This window comes from Pelobates fuscus, chromosome 1 (assembly GCF_036172605.1).
Source record: "Pelobates fuscus isolate aPelFus1 chromosome 1, aPelFus1.pri, whole genome shotgun sequence".
Classification (NCBI taxonomy): domain Eukaryota; kingdom Metazoa; phylum Chordata; class Amphibia; order Anura; family Pelobatidae; genus Pelobates; species Pelobates fuscus.
The window spans coordinates 488,195,883-488,218,934 of record NC_086317.1 but is presented as its reverse complement, the minus strand read 5'-3'; the positions used below and the strand labels follow the sequence as shown (position 1 = coordinate 488,218,934).

At 41.3% G+C, this 23,052-nt stretch overlaps 1 protein-coding gene across 1 annotated transcript in view; it reads right to left on the bottom strand.

Annotated features, from left to right (window-relative positions):
- XNDC1N (XRCC1 N-terminal domain containing 1, N-terminal like) overlaps positions 1-23,052 on the bottom strand; it is a 103,726-nt gene that overhangs the window by 19,162 nt on the left and 61,512 nt on the right. Inside the window, exons 4-6 of the mRNA XM_063441605.1 lie at positions 16,800-16,955; positions 3,171-3,328; positions 2,572-2,666 (exon numbers count right to left, since the gene is read on the bottom strand). Coding sequence (XP_063297675.1) covers positions 2,572-2,666; positions 3,171-3,328; positions 16,800-16,955 — 409 coding nt within the window. The remainder of the gene's footprint in view (positions 1-2,571; positions 2,667-3,170; positions 3,329-16,799; positions 16,956-23,052) is intronic.

Genomic DNA, 23,052 nt, shown 5'->3' with positions numbered 1-23,052 from the left:
GAGAAGCAGCTCAGAGACACCGGTAACGTGTGGAGTTGTGCAGCGTCCCTATCTTCAGCAACATAATGGAACCAGCAGTGGCTACAGCAAGCATAGCGTATAGCTACTCCGTACTAGAGTTTGGCACGATGGTAGGGTTGCACCTGAAGTTTTACGGACCCAATCCAGAGGAGAAATACGTGTGGTTCGTGTGGGACATGGTGACCCGGAACCTACAACACAGGGCTTTGAGGGAAGGCCAGTGGGCACGTTGGGAGAAACTCCAGCCACAGGTAGAGTGGGACGAGGAAGAAACCGAGGTGGCCGGTGGAGATGGGACCGAGGTCTCTCTACCGGCCCTACAGGGATGCTGGGCACCCGGCCCAGATCCCCAGCGGCAGTATGTTTTACAGGGAGGGGAGACAGTCGGTCTCACTCCCCAGCGGCAGAATGGGTTATTGGAGGAAGAGACAACCGGTCTCCCTCCCCAACAGCAACCAGAGGTACCCGAGGTAGAGGACCTCATAGACTGGTCCTGGGAGGACCCCCTGCAGGCAGGTGGAGATGGGACCGAGATCTCTCCACCGGCCCTACAGGGATGCTGGGCAACCGGCCCAGATCCCCAACTAGAGCTGGAGTTACAGAAAGTGGAGAGCATCGACCTCCCCCCCCCCAGCAGCAGGACACTGTATTGGGAGGAGAGACAGTCGGTCTCCCTCCACAAAGGCGGAAAGTATGTATGGGAGAGGAGCTTGCTACTACCTCTCCCCAGCAGCGGATCCGTAATGTGCAGGGAATAGAGAGCCCAGTCTCCTTTCCCCAGGGGGAGAGCCCAGTCTCCTTTCCCCAGCGGCAGAGTGTTCTATTGGGAGAGGAGCCTGTTACCCCCTCTCCCCAGCGGCAGCTTAATGTACCAGGGGGAGACTGTAAGCCCCCCACCGGTGCAGATGGGACCGTGGTCTCTGCACTTACCACACAGGGGGTAGGGATGGTCGGTCCTGCCCCCCCACGACAGGGCTGTTTAGCCAAAGGGGAGACAGTCGGTCTCCAGCAGCAGAGCTGTGTAACTAAAGGGGAGACAGTCGGTCTCCAGCAGCAGAGCAGTGCAGCTAAAGGGGAGACAGTCGGTCTCCAGCAACCAGGCTTCAACCAGACTACTCCCGTGGTAGTGCTGGCATCAGGGCAGAGTACCGCTGGTCTCTGCCCACTCAGCAACCCACCAAGGCAGCCTACCAGTCCCCCACACAGCCATGGTGAGGCACCTGGACATGGACAAATTTCTCCTCTACCCAGGTGTAGTAACCAGTTATTGTGGGTGGGCTGTATTGCTGTTTCTGTTTTGTGGGTGGGCTGCTGGACTAACAAGGGCACTGACCGGCAGGAGGTCAGATACCCTGTTAGTCTGTTTGGAAAAGGGGAGAGATGTGACGAGAGCAATCTCGCCACATTGCATTGGAGAAGCCTGGCTGCCCGCCTGCTGCCTTTGGACTATGGCCCTGGGAGATTGGGCCCTTTAAAAACAGTATTCGGCCATACCAGAGTGTATGTCACTCATTCTGGCCCTTTAAATACAGTGGGGTCATTTGGTACTTGCCCTGTGTGAGCTGTGGTAACCCAGATAGCTATGCCATGGAGCCTATTCGTGTGATTAAAGACTTTGGCTCCATGGCGATTAAACTGTATTCGGTTGGTCTGAGTGCCATTCACCTAATAATGTGCACTCAGACCTGAGCTATCTGGGGATATGTGAAATGTCTGTGTGTTATGTGTAAAATGTGACTTTATGTATTTTAAAGTGTTTTATGTCGTTTTGCAACCATGTGGTTAATGGAGTCTGCCTCTAGTCCTGGATAATTGGATTACTCCCCCCCATTGTCTCCAGGATAGAGGGCCCTGTAAAACCATGCTTCCAGAAGGTCAAATGCACATTTGTACTAACTTTTGAACCCCTGGTCCAATTCGTATGATTTTTGAGTATGTTGTTCCCCTGAATGGATTGATTGTGAATATGTATTTTTATGCGAATGTGATGTATATTTTGGGAGTTATGAATGTTGTGTAAAAACTGTATTTTCCCTACCTATGATAATTGTATTTTCCTGTGTGTACAGATAATTAGTTTACAGGTAGAGGGGAGGGCTATGTGTGGGATGTAACTATTGTGTGATTGGTTAATGTACGTTACTGTGTGTGTCCCTCCCCTTCATGGGAGCACCTAATAAAAAGGGCTGCAAGCTAGCAGCCAGAGAGTTCTATTTTTACCCTCAACTTGAGTCCTGTCTCTTATTGGGGGAATCTGCTATAAGGGATTGCTATGCTAGGCATATTCCCTTGCTATAATCACTGAGCTCTTGTAAGAGCTTGTTCCTGCTTTGTTCTGAAGGGAGATAGCTGCAGCCTGCGGTGCTTATGGTGTCTGGTGGAGTGCTTGGAGTCCTCTGGAAGCGCTAGGAGCATCCATTAACGGAGGTACCCAGTCGGGGTGCCAGGTGATCCGTTACAGAGACATTCTGGGTGACATGGTGCACATTTATATCACGTATAACATTACAGTGCACTGTTTTATTATAAGGTAATAATACAGGCTCTCACAGTTTATTGTCCTCTCTGCCATTCGCCAGGGACTCCCTGGAAGGTGAGTAGGGAAGACGAGAGTTAGACAAGCTGCTGTCCTGTGACACTTCAATCTGTGGAAACAAAGCAAGAGTTACAAGACATTACTTCAACAATAAAAATATGTCTCTGTATTTTGGGAACCATAAGTGACTGATATCTTTCTGAGACTTTGAGAGTGTTTTACCAATACTGTGTGTGCTTTCTCATACTATTCTATAACAGCCCTACAGCATGGGAAACCATGACTGGATGACAGGAGCAATCTCCTCCCCTGCACAGACTACGTGTTGATCTAGACATGGTGAATGTGTATTTAGTAGGTGTGACGGGTGAAGAGCAGCTCTAGATGGAGTCAGAGCAAGTGCTAAATGTACAGATTTTCTGTATTTTATTAGGTCACGTGTTTTGGATGAATATTGTTCTCAATTTGTAGAATATACTTAACACTATGACTAATATTGATGTTGATATTTCTTTTTCTTAGTTCAGTCTTCTTTAAATAACGCCCCATGGGTGAAGGCACTAAGTGACAACAACCAGCAGAGAAACCAAAAAAGAGGTTAGAGATACTTTGCCTGAGATGCTGTTTTATGACTGTTCTGATCGTCTTCGCTAAGTGGGGATTGTAGGCGTACGAATGACAGTCCAAACATGGCTTGCTTGTTGAAGGGCTGGCTACAGATAATCCGAAGTCTGTCCCACTTTTCTTTTGCCGCTTCAGCTATGAAGTCACCTGCACCCAACAACAAAACAGGTCTCTCATCCACACATCACAGCACTTGGAACAGAGGACAGTAAGAGAAGAAGTGCACTAGATCAGGATTTTACAGCCAGCAGATACATTTAGGCCCATACACTAAGAACCAGTATATACATGTAGGCCCATACATTAGGAGCCAGCAGATACATGTAGGTCCATACACTAAGAACGAGCAGATACATGTAGGTCCATACACAAAGAACCAGCAGATACATGTAGGTCCATACACAAAGAACCAAGCAGTTACATGTAGGTACATAAACTAAGAACCAAGCAGATACATGTAGGCCCATACACAAAGAACCAGCAGATACATGTAGGCCCATACACTAAGAACCAGCAGATACATGTAGGTCCATACACAAAGAACCAGCAGATACATGTAGGTCCATACTGTAGTGGTCAAAGAAAAACAAATGTGTGAATTACAGGCGCTTATTTTTTAGTAATTGTTTTAGATAATAGCAGCTTGAACACTTTGTGGATGCTCCAAAAATCACCCACTATTTAGAAAACAGAACAGGACACACAGAGAGGATAGAAAGTGAAAGAATCGTCTCCACTCTGTGCAATTGTAGTGCAGCGCTAATTTAAAATAAGGTCGACTCACCCTATTGGTATTGGTATGGTGGTTCAACTTAATTGGACATATGTGGAAAAACAAAATAGACAATATATAGTGCAGGGTTGTTTAAACCACAAATTAGAGTTGTCTATACAGTGGCACACTCACATGGTAACGAGCCTTTTTAGAAACAGGCTCTAAACTTTCCAGCTGGTATGTTATAGGGTAACATACACCCCCCTTTTTTTCTGTCTGGATCTCCTCTCCGATCACACTTCCAATGTATATGGTGGAGAAAAGGAGAAAAGGATCTCTAAGTGAGATCTGCAGGTATAAAGCACACTTTTAAATATTATGAAATTTGCTCACCTGGCTCAGAGCCTTCCAAACTGGCTCTGAGTTTCAGAAGTTTGTGTCAAATAAAGGGTGACAACCCCCTCTTGAGCCTGGGCAACACCAAACACAGGATCCGCTTTTTGGACGAAATGCACAAAAAAGTGCTTTTAATAAAATTAAAATTGAATGTAATTCAAATGCATAAAAGTACAAATAAAATACATATAAAAAATATATATATAAAATGTCCGTTTAGATCCTCCGAAACGCGTTTCACCTATCCTGTAGGCTTTTTCAATCGGCATGGTGTTGCTTCCTGGTTCCGGTATTTACATCATCAGTCTGGGACTTCCTCTTCAACTTCAATCCTATCGGAATGCACCTTGGTGCTTAACTCCTCCCTTTCACAGCTTAACTCAATGATCTGACTCCATTACGTCATCAAAAGATAGACGCTGGGATGATGGGGCTTGTCGAGGTGACAAATACGAAGCTACTGTTAGACATAGGACCCGACTCCCAGGTTAACTTGAGATCTGGGGTCTTCACCTCAGTACCCGCAGCTATCCTTACCATAACCAGGGTTTCGCTCTGGCATTAACACTGCTAGCTCGCAAATCTTGGATACCTTACTCTCCAAATGGATACTAAAGTCGAGCGCACTGTAGGGTAGAATTCTACACTGAGTAGTGCACACAAGGGTAGGTCCTCCCGGACACCGTCCATCCCTGAATACCGCATAACGCACCGGGATTCAATGTATAAAGAGTTTATTACGTGGGGCTGCCCACGTTTGTTTTTCTTTCTCCCTTTTTATTTTTCCTCTCCTTATCACTGTATGTATACTACTGTATTGAACGCCGCTGATCCTCTGTTAACCAGCAGTTAATAATGTTAAACCGCTCTCATATATAGTATGCTCAGCAATGCTGGACCTGCGCGTCCTAACCGTTTGAATTTATTGCCTTTTTGAATCTCTCAATAAACAGATTTACAAAAAAAAAAAAAAAAAAAAGATAGACGGGACTACATATCCCGAAATGCATTGCGGCCGCATTGTTCTGTCACTTCCGGTTCGGCAGAAATGACAGTCCCATCACACTTAGCAACACTATAGCGAATTTCGCTCAAATTTGGAAAGAGGAGGGGGGAGAAAAATTTATACAGCATCAATTGGGTAAAAAGATGAATCTGATAAATGTAAAATAATAAAGAAATATGACTCCAAAATCCACTAATATATGCATAGTACCTAACCTTATGAAATACACAAATCCCTTATATACAACTATATACAATATTGAAAACCCCTGATATTGGATCAAAAAGAGGACTAATAGCTTCTAGTTAGGCAAAGATCTGACAAGGATGTAATAAACCTTTTTAAAGGGTATAGGTCTGACAGGGATACAATAGGGCACCTATAACCCTAATTTGATCAGGCAGAGGCACAGTGGATCACAAGAAATGGTACAACTCAAAGTCCACATTGAGACCGTGTGGAACCAGAGTGTCCAAATCAAAGATCCACCGCATCTCCGCCTGACCCAATTTCTTAATTATATCGTCACCCCTCCAATTGGGATAGATTTTTTGAATGGCAAAAAAAGTAAAATACTGGGGATCACACCCATGATGTTCTTTAAAGTGAGACGAAACACTGTGTTGTATAAATCCTTTCTTAATATTACGAACATGTTCGTTTATCCTTATATATAGCGGTCGTTTCGTTCTCCCTACATAATATAAATTACATGTGCACTTAAGTACATATATGACTTGCTTAGTGTGACACGTAATCATATTTTTGATCGTATATTTCTTTTTACCCTGAGGATGTAAAAAGGTGGTCACATGTCTCTTACTACTCCCTGTCCGCCTACATGGTATACATAACCCACATCCAAAAAAAACGTCTTTATATAAAAAGGTTTTGGACTTATTGTCATTTTTTATGTGATTTTTAACTAGCTTTGATGCTAAACTCGGGGCTCCCCTGTAGACAACTTTCGGCTGCTCTGGTAATAGATTATATAATATGGGATCGGTCCTCAGTATTGGCCAGAATTTTTTAATAATTCGTTTCACCTGTTTACTTTTTGAATTAAAGTTACACAGGAAGGGGATATCTTGATTTGTATTGTCATTCTTGCTCTTATACTCCAGAAGTTTTGGTCTATCCTGAGATTTTATTTCTTCTATTGTGCTTTGCAGGATCTCATTGTTATATCCCTTTTCTATAAAGCGACTTTTCAATTTCTTCGCTTGGGCATTGTATATTGCTGTATCAGTACAGTTCCTTCGTATCCGAAGGAACTGTGACTTTGGAATGTTTAGAAGCCACGGCGAAAAATGGCAACTTTGTAGATCTATATAGTTGTTTACATCTACCAACTTGAAGTGGGTTTTGGTTTTTATAGTGCTTTCTTCAATATAGATTGTCAAATCTAAAAAATTCACACTCTGTCTACTGTGCTCTGCTACCAAATTAATCCCCCAATTATTAAAATTCAAATATGCCAGAAACAGTTGGAGAGTCTCTTCTGGACCATCCCAGACAAAGAAAATGTCGTCTATATAGCGGCGATAGGAAACGAGGTTTGCACTCCAGTCTGCGTTATCCAAAATAAAAATGTGCTCCCATAGAGCCATAAAAAGATTCGAATAACTGGGTGCAAACCTCGTTCCCATCGCCGTGCCACATATTTGTAAATAAAAATCGTTGGAGAACCAGAAAAAATTATTACATAATATGAGGTGAATGCCCTGGATGATAAAGTCTATTTGGTCTTGTTGATATAATTCTGACTGTTCTAAATGGAATCTTACCGCCTCCTCTCCTCTATTGTGGGGAATAACCGTATAAAGAGAGCTTACGTCAGCCGTAACTAATATGTAACTCTCCTTCCAGGTCATCTCTCGTAGGGTCTGAAGTATACTTATGGTGTCCTTGAGATGACTCGGAGTTTGTTGGACAAGGGGTTGGAGACAGTGGTCTATATATTCCGATAGTCTACTGGAAATCGAATTGATTCCAGAGACTATCGGACGACCCGGTGGAGCAACAGGATGCTTGTGGATCTTTGGGAGATGGTAGAGCACTGGGACCCTTGGGTGTTGGATATTTAAGTAACTATATTCTTGATTATTAAGGATCCCTTTGTCTCTACCAGCCTCAAAGAAACTCCTGAATTTGGTTTCAATCTCCTGTGATGGATTACCGGGAAGTCTGAGATAGGTAGTTGGATCCCCCACCAATCTCAGACCCTCCTGGAGATATTTGTCTACGTCCATCACAACTATCCCCCCCCCCCTTGTCCGCAGGTTTGATCACTATGTTTTGATCTTTTTGTAATTCCTTCAGAGCTAGCCACTCTTTTTTATTTAGATTCCTATTGATGGTTTTAGTCTTAATATTATTAATTTCTTGCATAACTGCCTTTTCAAAGCTTATCATTTCATCAGAAATGAAATTATGTGGAAAAAAGACAGACTTTTCTCTGAGTGTTGTATGTACAAACTCAGATTGGGTGGTCTCTTCATTGAGGTGTCTATCATTCCTCACAAAACACTTTTTCAGACAAAGCTGTCTCTTAAATTTGTTCAAATCCACATACATCTCAAATCTGTCTAATTCTTTAGTCGGAACAAATTTTAGTCCCTTATTCAGAACTGAACTTTGGGCCTTAGTTAACACTTGGCTGGACAAGTTAAAAATTAATGATGGTGGTGTGTCCAGTCCCTTTTCGCTTTTCTTAGTTCTCTTTCCTCCTCTAACTCCCCTTCCTCTATACTCCTCCTTCTTTTGTGTGGAGAATCGAGGTGTGGAGACCTCCTCCAAGTAGGAGCGAAGGTCTTGTGTTTGTCTTTGGGCCTCTCGTTTTGAAAAAAAGTTTCTGGTTCCCTATTTAAGACACTAAACCTGTTGTGGGAGGTGACTTGATTTTGAGGGTTTTTATCTTGATGGAGAATAGGGGATTTTGATCTATGATTTCTTTCTTTCTGTTTGGGCCTTTCAAAACGTCTGGAGTCCTGATGTGAAGTGGATGGATATTCCACCCTTTCTCTTAATGAATTCTCTGTACGTTTCGATTCATAGCGGGGAGTAGGTACATATTCTTTTTTGTTTCTTATTGATGGTTTCCTTTTTCTAGGTGTATTGTGATAATGGGTTCTTTCTCTTTCAAATGGTATATTCTTGTTTCCTCTATACGGTCGCTTATACGAATTGCTATTATATTTATCCCATGACCGGTAGGGGTGTATCTCTCTCGTATCTTCCTGTTTAGATCTTTGATAGGATCTGACTTGTTTATGGTCAAAATCATATCTGTCTCTTTTATATTTTTTCTTTTTGATTTCTATAGTCTCTCTTTCGATCCTATTTAGAATACCTTGAATTTCATCAGTAATCCTCTGATATTCTTCACTTTTTGTATGTTTAACTAGCAACTCCTGCATCTCATTAATTTGTTTATCTAGTTTGATTAGAGTCACATTTCTTCTTTTTACAATCAAAGACATAGATTTCAAAGCAAATGAATCCAGCATATCAGTCCACTCATCCATAAACTCTTGTTCATCAAGATCAAATGTGGGATATTTGGTATACCTTAAACCCCTAGGTGAGATATTCTCTCTCAAGTATTTATCTAGGGTGGCTACTTCCCATTTAATTCGAATTTCTTGACTCATAACTTTAATTAAAGATCTTTTACAATCCTGGGTATCAAACCCTCTTTCAATAACCATATCTGAGTCTGTGGATGGGTGAACAAATACCGCATCTATATTTACACAATAATTTTTCCTATTTTCAAAAATAGACATAGTGCCAGCAGCCTTCACACGTGTTGGAGAGTGTACAATAGAATCAAAGAAAAACAAATGTGTGAATTACAGGCGCTTATTTTTTAGTAATTGTTTTAGATAATAGCAGCTTGAACACTTTGTGGATGCTCCAAAAATCACCCACTATTTAGAAAACAGAACAGGACACACAGAGAGGATAGAAAGTGAAAGAATCGTCTCCACTCTGTGCAATTGTAGTGCAGCGCTAATTTAAAATAAGGTCGACTCACCCTATTGGTATTGGTATGGTGGTTCAACTTAATTGGACATATGTGGAAAAACAAAATAGACAATATATAGTGCAGGGTTGTTTAAACCACAAATTAGAGTTGTCTATACAGTGGCACACTCACATGGTAACGAGCCTTTTTAGAAACAGGCTCTAAACTTTCCAGCTGGTATGTTATAGGGTAACATACACCCCCCTTTTTTTCTGTCTGGATCTCCTCTCCGATCACACTTCCAATGTATATGGTGGACCCCGCAGATTTAGCTCAGCAGATGGCGTCTCATGAGGCTAGATTTGTAGAGCAGGATCACCGTATGGATCATATAGCCCAGGCTCTCCAAACGCTCTTATCTAGAACTATTCCAGCAACCACACCTAACCCTCCTACACCTCTTCTTCCTGAAGTATCTACTTTGCCTAATACTTCGGCCCATTTAACACCTCCTCCTAGGTATGGAGGGGACTCTAAGACATTAATCTAAGGTTTCATTAATCAAATAGAATTCCACTTTGAGATATATCCACGCTCCTTTCCCACAGAAAGGTCTAAGGTGCACCAACTTATCGACTTATGCACCAACTTACCGATAAAGCTCTTGAGTGGGCAAATCCTATTTGGGAGGCTAATGGCCCTATGGTGCATGATTTCACTAGTTTCCTTACGGCTTTTCGTAGAACTTTTGACACAACGAAAAGATCAAAAAATGCCGCAAGAGCATTAATGAGAATTAAACAGGGTTCTAGGTCTGTGGCTGACTATGCCATTCAGTTTCGTACCCTTACTTCACAGGTAGATTGGACCAACAATGGGTTAACTACTGCATTCATGGAAGGTTTATCTGACACTATATTGGATGAGGTAGCAGCTAAGGAGCTTCCTATTGCATTAGAGGACCTTATTGACTACCTCATTGATATAGATAATAGGATTCGTGACAGGCTCTATACTAAAAACAGGAATAGACGTTTTGTTACACCCTTTAACCCCAGAGTTGATAAACCTGAGAGTGTTAAAGTATCTGAGGAGGAACCCATGCATTTAAGTGTTGCCAAACTCTCTGAAACTGAAAAATTATGGAGACATTTGTTAGAAGGAACTAAGGATCCCATCCTCATATTTACGGATCACAAGAACCTATCCTATCTTAGTGAGGCTAAAAGATTGTCTTCTAGGCAGGCTAGGTGGTCACTGTTTTTGTCCCATTTCAATTATATTATCACCTATAGGCCAGGTGATCGTAACACTAAAGCAGACGCTCTGTCCAGACAGTTCGAAACTGCTGACAAACAGGAGATTGATGTTACTCCTGTCATTCCCCCAGACAGGATATTAGCTACTACTATTTTGTCTATTTCCTCGTCCCTCTTGCAGACCATACAAGCGAAACAAAGCATGGCCCCAAGCGAGAGGCCTACTGATAAACTATTTGTTGATGTTCCCGAGAGACGGGATATTCTGTCGTTGTATCATGACACTAAGACTGCTGGACATCCTGGTATTTCCAAAACGGTGTCAGCTGTTTCTCTGTATTTTTGGTGGGATTCCTTGCGCAAGGATGTCACGACTATATAGGTGCTTGTACTACTTGTGCCTGTATGAAATCTTCTCGTAGAGTTCCTTGTGGGCTGTTGCATCCGTTACCCGTTCCCGAGAGACCTTGGTCTAACCTGTCCATGGATTTTATTGTTGAATTACCCCCCTCGAATGGTAACACCGTTATCCTAATGATAGTAGATCGGTTTTCCAAGATGGCTCACTTTGTGTCCCTTCGCAAGCTGCCCACGTCTAGGGAACTGGCACTTATCTTCGCTAGAGAGGTGTTTCGGTTGCATGGCATTCCCTTATCTATTGTATCCGATAGGGGTAGCCAATTTATTTCCAGGTTCTGGAAAGCTTTTTGTTCGGAAATGGGTATTACTCTCTCATTTTCTTCCGCTTACCACCCCCAGTCTAATGGAGCTGCTGAACGTGCCAATCAATCTCTGGAGCAGTACCTTCGTTGTTTCGTATCCCACCATCAGAACAATTGGGCTGACCTTCTTCCTTGGGCTGAGTTTGCTCGGAACAACGCTACTCATGATTCTTCCGGCAAAAGTCCTTTTTACGTTGTCTATGGCCAGCATCCCGTTGTTCTTCCGGCTGCTTTCTCCTCACAGGGCATGCCAGTTCTGGACGAGCATTTGGCTGGTTTGCGTAATACTTGGGAGCAGGTTCAGCGTTCTTTGGTGGATTCCGCTGCTCGCCAGAAGGTGCAGGCTGACAAGCATCACAGGGCAGCTCCTTCCTATGTCGTGGGGGACAGGGTTTTGCTTTCCACGCAAAATATTCGCCTCCGGGTGCCTTCTATGAAATTGGCTCTCCGCTTTATTAGTCCTTATCGTGTTTTGCATAAGGTTAATCCTGTTTCGTATGCCTTGGGTCTTCCTAAGAATCTGCGTATTCCTAATGTCTTTTACACTTCATTGTTGAAGCCTTACGTACGTAACCGCTATACCCGGCATACTCCTCCTCCCCCTCCTGTCTCTGTGGAGGGTTATGAGGAGTTTGAAGTTTCTGTCGATCTTGACTCTCGTTTCCTTAGAGGTCGACTTCAATACCTGGTGCATTGGAAGGGCTATGGGCCTGAGGAGCACAGTTGGATTTCCGCTGATGCTGTTCACGCTCCTTGCCTTGTGCGTTCCTTCCATTCTCGTTTTCCTGCCAGGCCTGGCCCTCCCCGCCCGGAGGGCGTGTCCTCAGGGGCCGACCGGGGTCCTCTGTTCAAGCCGCGCGCGGCTCATCTGACGGCTGCAACAGGAAGGTGGGCAGTGACCGCGAGAAGCGGTCACGTGTTCCGCCAGACTCTAAGAGCGCGCCGTGGGTCTCGGGCGCGCTCTTAAAGGGACAGTGGGAGCCTACATTGGCAAAGGCCTCCCATTGGTCCCTGTCATGCCACACTACGCATACACTTACCTTTTGGGGGCGTGGATGTGACAGGGACCAATCAAAATATATGTTTAGGCATATATACTCACCTTTTTCCCTTAGTTCCTTGCCCTATCGTGGTTTCTGTTTCAGTTCCCTTTAGCGCTTGTTGTGTTCAGTTGTGTTCCTTTGTACCTGACCTTGGCTTTGTTTTTGACTACGTTTTCTCTTTATCCTTATCTGTTCTGTTTGCCGGCTTGCTGTTTACTGTGTACTGTGTACCAGACCCCGGCTAGTCCTAGTTTACGCTGTCTCTTTGTGCCCTTGACCTCGGATCGTTCCTGACTCTGTACTCCTCTCATATACGTCGAGTCCGGCCATTCTAAGGTCCGGTAGACGTATCTTCCCTCTGTGTTGTCTTCTGTTGAGTTGAATCCTGCGTGTTGGGGTATATTTTCGTTACACATACACAAAGAACCAGCAGATCCATGTAGGTCCATACACTAAGAACCAAGCAGATACATGTAGGTCCACACACAAAGAACCAGCAGATACATGTAGGTCCATACACAAAGAACCAGCAGATCCATGTAGGTCCATACACAAAGAACCAGCAGATACATGTAGGTCCATACACTAAGAACCAAGCAGATACATGCAGGTCCATACACAAAGAACCAGCTGATACATGTAGGCCCATACACTAAGAACCAAGCAGATACATGTAGGTCCATACACTAAGAACCAAGCAGATACATGTAGGTCCATACACAAAGAACCAGCAGATACATGTAGGTCCATACACAAAGAACCAGCAGATACATGTAGGTCCATACACAAAGAACCAGCTAATACATGTAGGTCCATACACAAAGAACCAGCAGATCCATGTAGGTCCATACAAAAGGACCAGCAGATCCATGTAGGTCCATACACAAAGAACCAGCAGATACATGTAGGTCCATACACAAAGAACCAGCAGATACATGTAGGTCCATACACTAAGTACCAAGCAGATACATGTAGGTCCATACGCAAAGAACCAGCTGATAGATGCAGGTCCATACACAAAGAACCAGCTGATACATGTAGGTCCATACACTAAGAACCAGCTGATACATGTAGGCCCATACACTAAGAACCAAGCAGATACATGTTGGTCCATACACAAAGAACCAGCTGATACATGTAGGGCCATACACAAAGAACCAGCAGATACATGCAGGTCCATACACAAAGAACCAGCTGATACATGTAGGTCCATACACAAAGAACCAGCTGATACATGTAGGGCCATACACAAAGAACTAGCAGATACATGTAGGTCCATACACAAAGAACCAGCGGATACATGTAGGGCCATACACTAAGAACCAAGCAGATACATGCAGGTCCATACACAAAGAACCAGCTGATACATGCAGGTCCATACACAAATAACCAGCTGATACATGTAGGTCCATACACTAAGAACCAGCTGATACATGTAGGGCCATACACTAAGAACCAGCTGATACATGTAGGGCCATACACTAAGAACCAAGCAGATACATGTAGGTCCACACACAAAGAACCAGCAGATACATGTAGGTCCAGACACAAAGAACCAGCAGATCCATGTAGGTCCATACACAAAGAACCAGCAGATACATGTAGGTCCATACACTAAGAACCAAGCAGATACATGCAGGTCCATACACAAAGAACCAGCAGATACACGTAGGCCCATACACAAAGAACCAGCTGATACATGTAGGCCCATACACTAAGAACCAAGCAGATACATGTAGGTCCATACACTAAGAACCAAGCAGATACATGTAGGTCCATACACAAAGAACCAGCAGATACATGTAGGTCCATACACAAAGAACCAGCAGATACATGTAGGTCCATACACAAAGAACCAGCTAATACATGTAGGTCTATACACAAAGAACCAGCAGATCCATGTAGGTCCATACAAAAGGACCAGCAGATCCATGTAGGTCCATACACAAAGAACCAGCAGATACATGCAGGTCCATACACAAAGAACCACCAGATACATGTAGGTCCATACACTAAGTACCAAGCAGATACATGTAGGTCCATACGCAAAGAACCAGCTGATAGATGCAGGTCCATACACAAAGAACCAGCTGATACATGTAGGTCCATACACTAAGAACCAGCTGATACATGTAGGCCCATACACTAAGAACCAAGCAGATACATGTTGGTCCATACACAAAGAACCAGCTGATACATGTAGGGCCATACACAAAGAACCAGCAGATACATGCAGGTCCATACACAAAGAACCAGCTGATACATGTAGGTCCATACACAAAGAACCAGCTGATACATGTAGGGCCATACACAAATAACTAGCAGATACATGTAGGTCCATACACAAAGAACCAGCGGATACATGTAGGGCCATACACTAAGAACCAAGCAGATACATGCAGGTCCATACACAAAGAACCAGCTGATACATGCAGGTCCATACACAAAGAACCAGCTGATACATGTAGGTCCATACACTAAGAACCAGCTGATACATGTAGGGCCATACACTAAGAACCAGCTGATACATGTAGGTCCATACACTAAGAACCAAGCAGATACATGTAGGGCCATACACAAAGAACCAGCTGATACATGTAGGGCCATACACAAAGAACCAGCTGATACATGTAGGTCCATACACAAAGAACCAAGCAGATACATGTAGGTCCATACACAAAGAACCAGCTGATACATGTAGGACCATACACAAAGAACCAGCTGATACATGTAGGGCCATACACTAAGAACCAAGCAGATACATGCAGGTCCATACACAAAGAACCAGCTGATACATGCAGGTCCATACACAAAGAACCAGCTGATACATGTAGGGCCATACACAAAGAACCAGCTGATACATGCAGGTCCATACACAAAGAACCAGCTGATGCATGTAGGTCCATACACTAAGAACCAGCTGATACATGTAGGTCCATACACTAAGAACCAGCTGATACATGTAGGGCCATACACAAAGAACCAGCTGATACATATAGGTCCATACACAAAGAACCAGCTGATACATGCAGGTCCATACACAAAGAACCAGCAGATATTTAGGTGCACACATTAGAAGCCAGCAGATACATGTAGCCCACACATTAGGAATCAGTATCTTTATGTAGGAAGGTAAACTGTTTTATATATATATATATATATATATATATATGTCCACACATTAGGGAAACTGCAAACTGTTTTTTTAACCAAGGTGAAAAAACCATGGCTCCTTGCATGAGTGGTTTATCAAGCCCTGAGCCAAACTGCAAAACAGAAGGTCTATAGAGAAGGTATACAGGGCTTACATTAACATGGCATACTTTATAGCATTAAAAAGGACGGTGCCAGGGGATGTTACCTGGCATATTAATAGCACGCCATGTAACCCAGTAGGAGATACTGCATAAAAATCAACCCGTGTTTCAGTCATCTACACTGCTTTCATAATCAAAATATAGATCTATAAGAACTAGGTACAGCTCAGGTTTTGGCAGCCAAAACCAGTCTAACTGCTAATGGCCTGTCCTAAACACTGGTCTCCACCCATCATACAAATTAATTCTATAAAGTAGTCTGCCCCCTCACCTCACAAAACATGTACTCACAGAAGGCTCGTGCATATCTCAGCATCTAAGTGCAAGCAAACTGTACAACATGAAGGTAAAATACAGTACAGGGCGCCACGGTCACAAAATGTGAGGTAGTTATGGTTACCATAATGCAGAGGAAAGTGTAAAACTCACATGAGAAACAAAAAAAATAATTGTGCAAGCTTTAATAAACACAAAATGTTACAAAAAGTAAAAGGAACACTCACAAAGGCAATGGCACAATTGAAGTAAATCAATATGTGCAAAAGCGCTTTAAGCCTCAATTAGGCTTGGTCAATCCGCAGTAGATATCTCCTCCACATACCACTAGTGATTAGGAATGAGGAAATCAGTTCTTTAAATGCTGCTGCATTGAAGTCCTTCCGGGGGTATTGATCTGCTCAACGCATTTCGTCTTTCTTCAGGAGTTTGTTCTTTCTTCAAAATCTGGCGTTTAAATATGCCGGGCAGCGTCCCTTTGCTGTGTCTGCGCATGTTTGCGACGCAATGGCATGACATCATTACGTCCCGTCATCGTCTACCGCGCATCTTACTTAGGAACTCCCACTCATGTTGCACAATGTATATAAATATACTTGGATACAAACTGTGCGTCGGGTAATTTATCTCCTCTTCGCAGTATATTAGTCTTTACCTTTTTGTGTTATATCACATGTCCTCTAAATTGTTAGCTTGATTAAACAGATCCCTTCTTACTACCGGTTTCTACCTGACTGTGCTAATTTGTCACAAACTGTTCGTTTGTGACACTGGGTAACCTCACAGAAAACACTGATGCTTAATAAGTAAAAATAAAATAATGTCTAAATTGTGGATACGGTCAGTCCATAATTACTTTTTGACAAGTTGAGTACACAGTAATAGTTTCACTTCACACAACGATCCCAATTTACCTTCTTTGAACATTCTCACGGAGTTGCAGTTCTTCCCGAGTCTGGAATCCATAGGGTTCATGAGCGTAGTTGTTGGGAGCAGAGTTACAAAGGGTTTATCTGAGGGCCAAATAGAGCGGCCTACATCTATTTGTAGGAAGGCAGAACCACTGTTCCCTGCAAAAAGGAATAAAAACAATACTTAAAAATCTGCTCTAAAGTAAATAAAGCCCATATAACATTGCAAACAATATAAACAAACATGCTGCAAAAGGAAAAAACATTCAACAAACCTTGGTAAAATCCCATATGTGAATGAAATTAGATGTATGCGAGGGATTAGATGTATGTGAGTGATTAGATGTATGCGAGGGATTAGATGTATGTGAGTGATTAGATGTATGTGAGTGATTAGATGTATGTCAGTGATTGGATGTATGTGAGTATACAAGACAAAATAGAAGAAGGTTGCGCCAAAGCTGACTAAAGTGCAGCTAGAGAATGAACAAAGTCCAAAGTGTAGGTGGTGCCAAAACAAAGTCTTTAGTAGGGCCTGGTGGGGAACCGACGGCCTATGTGGAGGGGTATTCTCTCTAAGGGTCACGTGAAGATGGCGTTTCAGGATCCGTATGTAAAGAAAGAAACAAATAATGGTGCAAATACGTCTGATAAGAGGGTTGATATGCAGGAAGAAGAGATCTATGGTAATCCTACTCATGCGTAGTAGAGCTGAACTAGCTCTAGTGTGGATGGCATACAGCGGTACAATCCCCGCTTATAGGATACGTAGAGAAGTATTGGTCTTTTACTCCGTATGTAGAAGAGAAAGACAGATGATAGGGCAGTACGTCTGGTAAAGATGGTGTATATAACAACAGAGTCTAATACAGTCTTACTCACGTTTAGTAGAGCTTAAGCCAGTTCTAGTGTGAATAGCGTACAGCGGTATAATCCCCGCTTGTAGGATATGTGTAGAGGGTTAAGTCTTTTGCCGATATGTAGATCATAAGGGAGAAGAGAGACAACTAATAGTGCTCGCTGTATAAAATCTTATATAAGGAGTATAAATACTAAAATGTACTCACATAGAATTGAGCAGGCGGACTGCTCAATGATTTAGGCGTGAGTGGTATAATCCCCACCTCAGATGTCTTTGGAGTAATACTCAGCAGGAGAGATAAAATCAGGATACCAAGCAAAATTAAAAATAATAAATAAAAGAGTGATTTAAAAGTAGCCAAAACACCTTTATTTGCAATACAGAGTAAAATTATAAAATATCCACAACGCGTTTCACCTATAATGGCTTTATCAAGTGGAGACAAAAAAACATGCTTGGTAGGGTAGGGTTTATATAGGGGGACTGATTATAGACAGTAAATGAGGTTTAGTGCCTAAATGACGTCATTTCAAAATATAAAATAAACTATATATATGTATACATTGGTGGTGTGGGCAGCTTACCCTGAAGTTTGGAGTAAAAACGAGGGTTATAAATAGGGTAAAAGTTGTATTTTAGTTGGTCACATGATCGGCTTCCATTTTGGAAAACGGACTGATCACATGACGTGCCGCTAGGGGTATTGGGAAATGTAGTGTGCAGGAGGGGCTGCTACTAGTAGCATACTGGTGGGAGGGAGTGAACTGGGATAGATAGGATGGGCGTGTTTATCGGCCGGGGTCGTGGTTATAATGCTGATGGCCAGGGGGTGTATACAGCTAATGATGCTGTAGGGCAGGGGTAGGCAACCTTTTAGCGGCACTGTGCCGATATAGGATTGAGATGTCCCGTAGCGTGCCGGTCCTATTTTTTTTAGATTGAGGTGTGTATGCTGCCGTATTCTGCTTGTGTTATTTATACTGTGTTACGGTACATCCCGGTATAAGAGGGGTTAATACTGCTGAGGATGTTCCCTTTCCGAATGAAGAAGCAGCTAACAGCAGTTCCAATTAGCCGAACAGGAACCATACGAAATCTTTCACGAACCAAACAGCCGAACGAGTAAATCATACGAATCCAATACCCCCAAGTACGACACCAAGCTCTGTATTGAGGGTTAAGCAGAGATCTGGTTTATTGAGGGCTACCTGCATGGTATTTATGCAGGTCTCCCTCCTGGTGGACACTCCCCTAGGGGACCTGATGGAAGACTGGGACAATGTGGATACAGTAGCCAATCACAGTGGCACAAGCATACACAAGCACAAGCATACACAACACTCCCCTTTGATGTAGATAAACCCTCCTCTCTATCTTGGAGATAATTGGGAAGTAATCCAATTATCTCCATGGATAGACGCTAAACTCCATTTTGTACCTGAACATAAAAATACAATAAAATCAAATACTTTACATTACACAAACAGAATTCCCACATTCAGATAGCTGGGATCTGAGCGCACATTATTACCGAATGCCGCTCAGATCCTATGCATACAGTTCAATCGCCATGGAGCCAAAGTCTTTCACATTGTCTTTCGGTATACGAACGGGCTCCATGGGATGGCTATCTGGGGTGCGTCTATTTGTGCCGGAAAGTACCGAACGGACCGACATTCGTGTGCTGGATGGCATAGAAGAGAGGTCGGCGGCTTCAGCGGTGTTCGTGCAAAATAGTGTCCGTTTTAAGTTCCATAGTTTGGGCGCCGAACACCGCTGGCCATTCGGGACTTTAAAATGGCTGCCGCCACGTGGGAGTTACACGAACAGCGACCTCCCAACGTTCACCAATTAAGCTGCGGTTAACCGAAGGATAGACGAAGGCAACGGAATAGAGCATAGTTCCAAGACAGAGGGGTCTGTCACATACTGTAATTGCTTTGTATTGTTGTATTTGTGCGTATATGAGCTATTATATTGTATATGTTCAGGAGTAGTTTGTGGTATTGTGTATGATACATATGAATGTGGGCTATGTATGGGGGTTGCTTGTGGAATTGTGTGTGTGTGTGTGTGGATGGATATTTCACCTTGTTTGTTTGGTAGTGTGTGTATGTGTGGGGCTGTTTGGGGTATTGCATGTGCAAGGCTGCATGTGGGGTTGTGTGCATGTATGTGGATTGTTAGCGGGTTCCGTTTGTGCGGATTGTATATATGTTTGTTTGTGGGCTGTCCGTATTATTTGTATGAGGGGAGGATTATTCTGCAGTGTGGGTGGCTTCCCTGGGTTCCAGTGGGTACCAAGCTGGCCAGGTACAGGTCAAGGGCAGGAGCTGCAACAGCAGCTGCAGGCTGCTCTACTTCATTGTGGATTCCCATTCACAAGTGTTGGGAGGAAGTGATCTGCAATGCATAAATTGAGGATTGTCCTTCACCACCTTTTCGTATTAGCAGATATCTGAAGTTTCACTGGGACTCCTGATAGGCCAGAGCCTGTTTGGCTGTAGCAGCCTTAAGTGCCGTGCAAAGTGCCGTGGATGGCACTAGTGCCGTAGGTTGCCTACCCCTGCTGTAGGGGAAGGAGGGGGAATAAGTGTGTGGGTGTGGACTATGCCCAAAGATTATTCAAAACAGTTCAAAGACTGTACTTGTGATTCCTCAATGTACAAAATAGAACAGGAATTAGAAAAATAAATAAATAATGAGATGGAGGAAGGGAGGAGAGGGGAAATGAAGGAACTTTGAGCAAGTGTGCATACTTATATATACACTGCATTAATAAATACATGAAGTACATACAGATTAGATAACCCTTATATATACACTGCATTAATAAATACATGAAGTACATACAGATTAGATAACCCTTATATATACACTGCATTAATAAATACATGAAGTACATACAGATTAGATAACCCTTATATATACACTGCAATAATAAATACACGAAGTACATACAGATTAGATAACCCTTATATATACACTGCATTAATAAATACATTAAGTACATACAGATTAGATAACCCTTATATATACACTGCATTAATAAATACATTAAGTACATACAGATTAGATAACCCTTATATATACACTGCATTAATAAATACACGAAGTACATACAGATTAGATAACCCTTATATATACACTGCATTAATAAATACACGAAGTACATACAGATTAGATAACCCTTATATATACACTGCATTAATAAATACACGAAGTACATACAGATTAGATAACCCTTATATATACACTGCATTAATAAATACACGAAGTACATACAGATTAGATAACCCTTATATATACACTGCATTAATAAATACATGAAGTACATACAGATTAGATAACCCTTATATATACACTGCATTAATAAATACATGAAGTACATACAGATTAGATAACCCTTATATATACACTGCATTAATAAATACATGAAGTACATACAGATTAGATAACCCTTATATATATACACTGCATTAATAAATACATGAAGTACATACAGATTAGATAACCCTTATATATACACTGCATTAATAAATACATGAAGTACATACAGATTAGATAACCCTTATATATACACTGCATTAATAAATACATGAAGTACATACAGATTAGATAACCCTTATATATACACTGCATTAATAAATACATGAAGTACATACAGATTAGATAACCCTTATATATACACTGCATTAATAAATACATGAAGTACATACAGATTAGATAACCCTTATATATACACTGCATTAATAAATACACGAAGTACATACAGATTAGATAACCCTTATATATACACTGCATTAATAAATACATTAAGTACATACAGATTAGATAACCCTTATATATACACTGCATTAATAAATACATGAAGTACATACAGATTAGATAACCCTTATATATACACTGCATTAATAAATACATGAAGTACATACAGATTAGATAACCCTTATATATACACTGCATTAATAAATACACGAAGTACATACAGATTAGATAACCCTTATATATACACTGCATTAATAAATACACGAAGTACATACAGATTAGATAACCCTTATATATACACTGCATTAATAAATACATGAAGTACATACAGATTAGATAACCCTTATATATACACTGCATTAATAAATACACGAAGTACATACAGATTAGATAACCCTTATATATATACACTGCATTAATAAATACACGAAGTACATACAGATTAGATAACCCTTATATATATACACTGCATTAATAAATACACGAAGTACATACAGATTAGATAACCCTTATATATATACACTGCATTAATAAATACACGAAGTACATACAGATTAGATAACCCTTATATATACACTGCATTAATAAATACATGAAGTACATACAGATTAGATAACCCTTATATATACACTGCATTAATATATACATGAAGTACATACAGATTAGATAACCCTTATATATACACTGCATTAATAAATACATGAAGTACATACAGATTAGATAACCCTTATATATACACTGCATTAATAAATACACGAAGTACATACAGATTAGATAACCCTTATATATACACTGCATTAATAAATACACGAAGTACATACAGATTAGATAACCCTTATATATATACTGCATTAATAAATACATGAAGTACATACAGATTAGATAACCCTTATATATACACTGCATTAATATATACATGAAGTACATACAGATTAGATAACCCTTATATATACACTGCATTAATAAATACATGAAGTACATACAGATTAGATAACCCTTATATATACACTGCATTAATAAATACACGAAGTACATACAGATTAGATAACCCTTATATATACACTGCATTAATAAATACACGAAGTACATACAGATTAGATAACCCTTATATATACACTGCATTAATAAATACATGAAGTACATACAGATTAGATAACCCTTATATATACACTGCATTAATAAATACATGAAGTACATACAGATTAGATAACCCTTATATATACACTGCATTAATAAATACATGAAGTACATACAGATTAGATAACCCTTATATATACACTGCATTAATAAATACATGAAGTACATACAGATTAGATAACCCTTATATATATATACACTACATTAATAAATACATGAAGTACATACAGGTTAGATAACCCTTATATATATATACACTGCATTAATAAATACATGAAGTACATACAGGTTAGATAACCCTTATATATACACTGCATTAATAAATACATGAAGTACATACAGATTAGATAACCCTTATATATACACTGCATTAATAAATACATGAAGTACATACAGATTAGATAACCCTTATATATACACTGCATTAATAAATACATGAAGTACATACAGGTTAGATAACCCTTATATATACACTGCATTAATAAATAC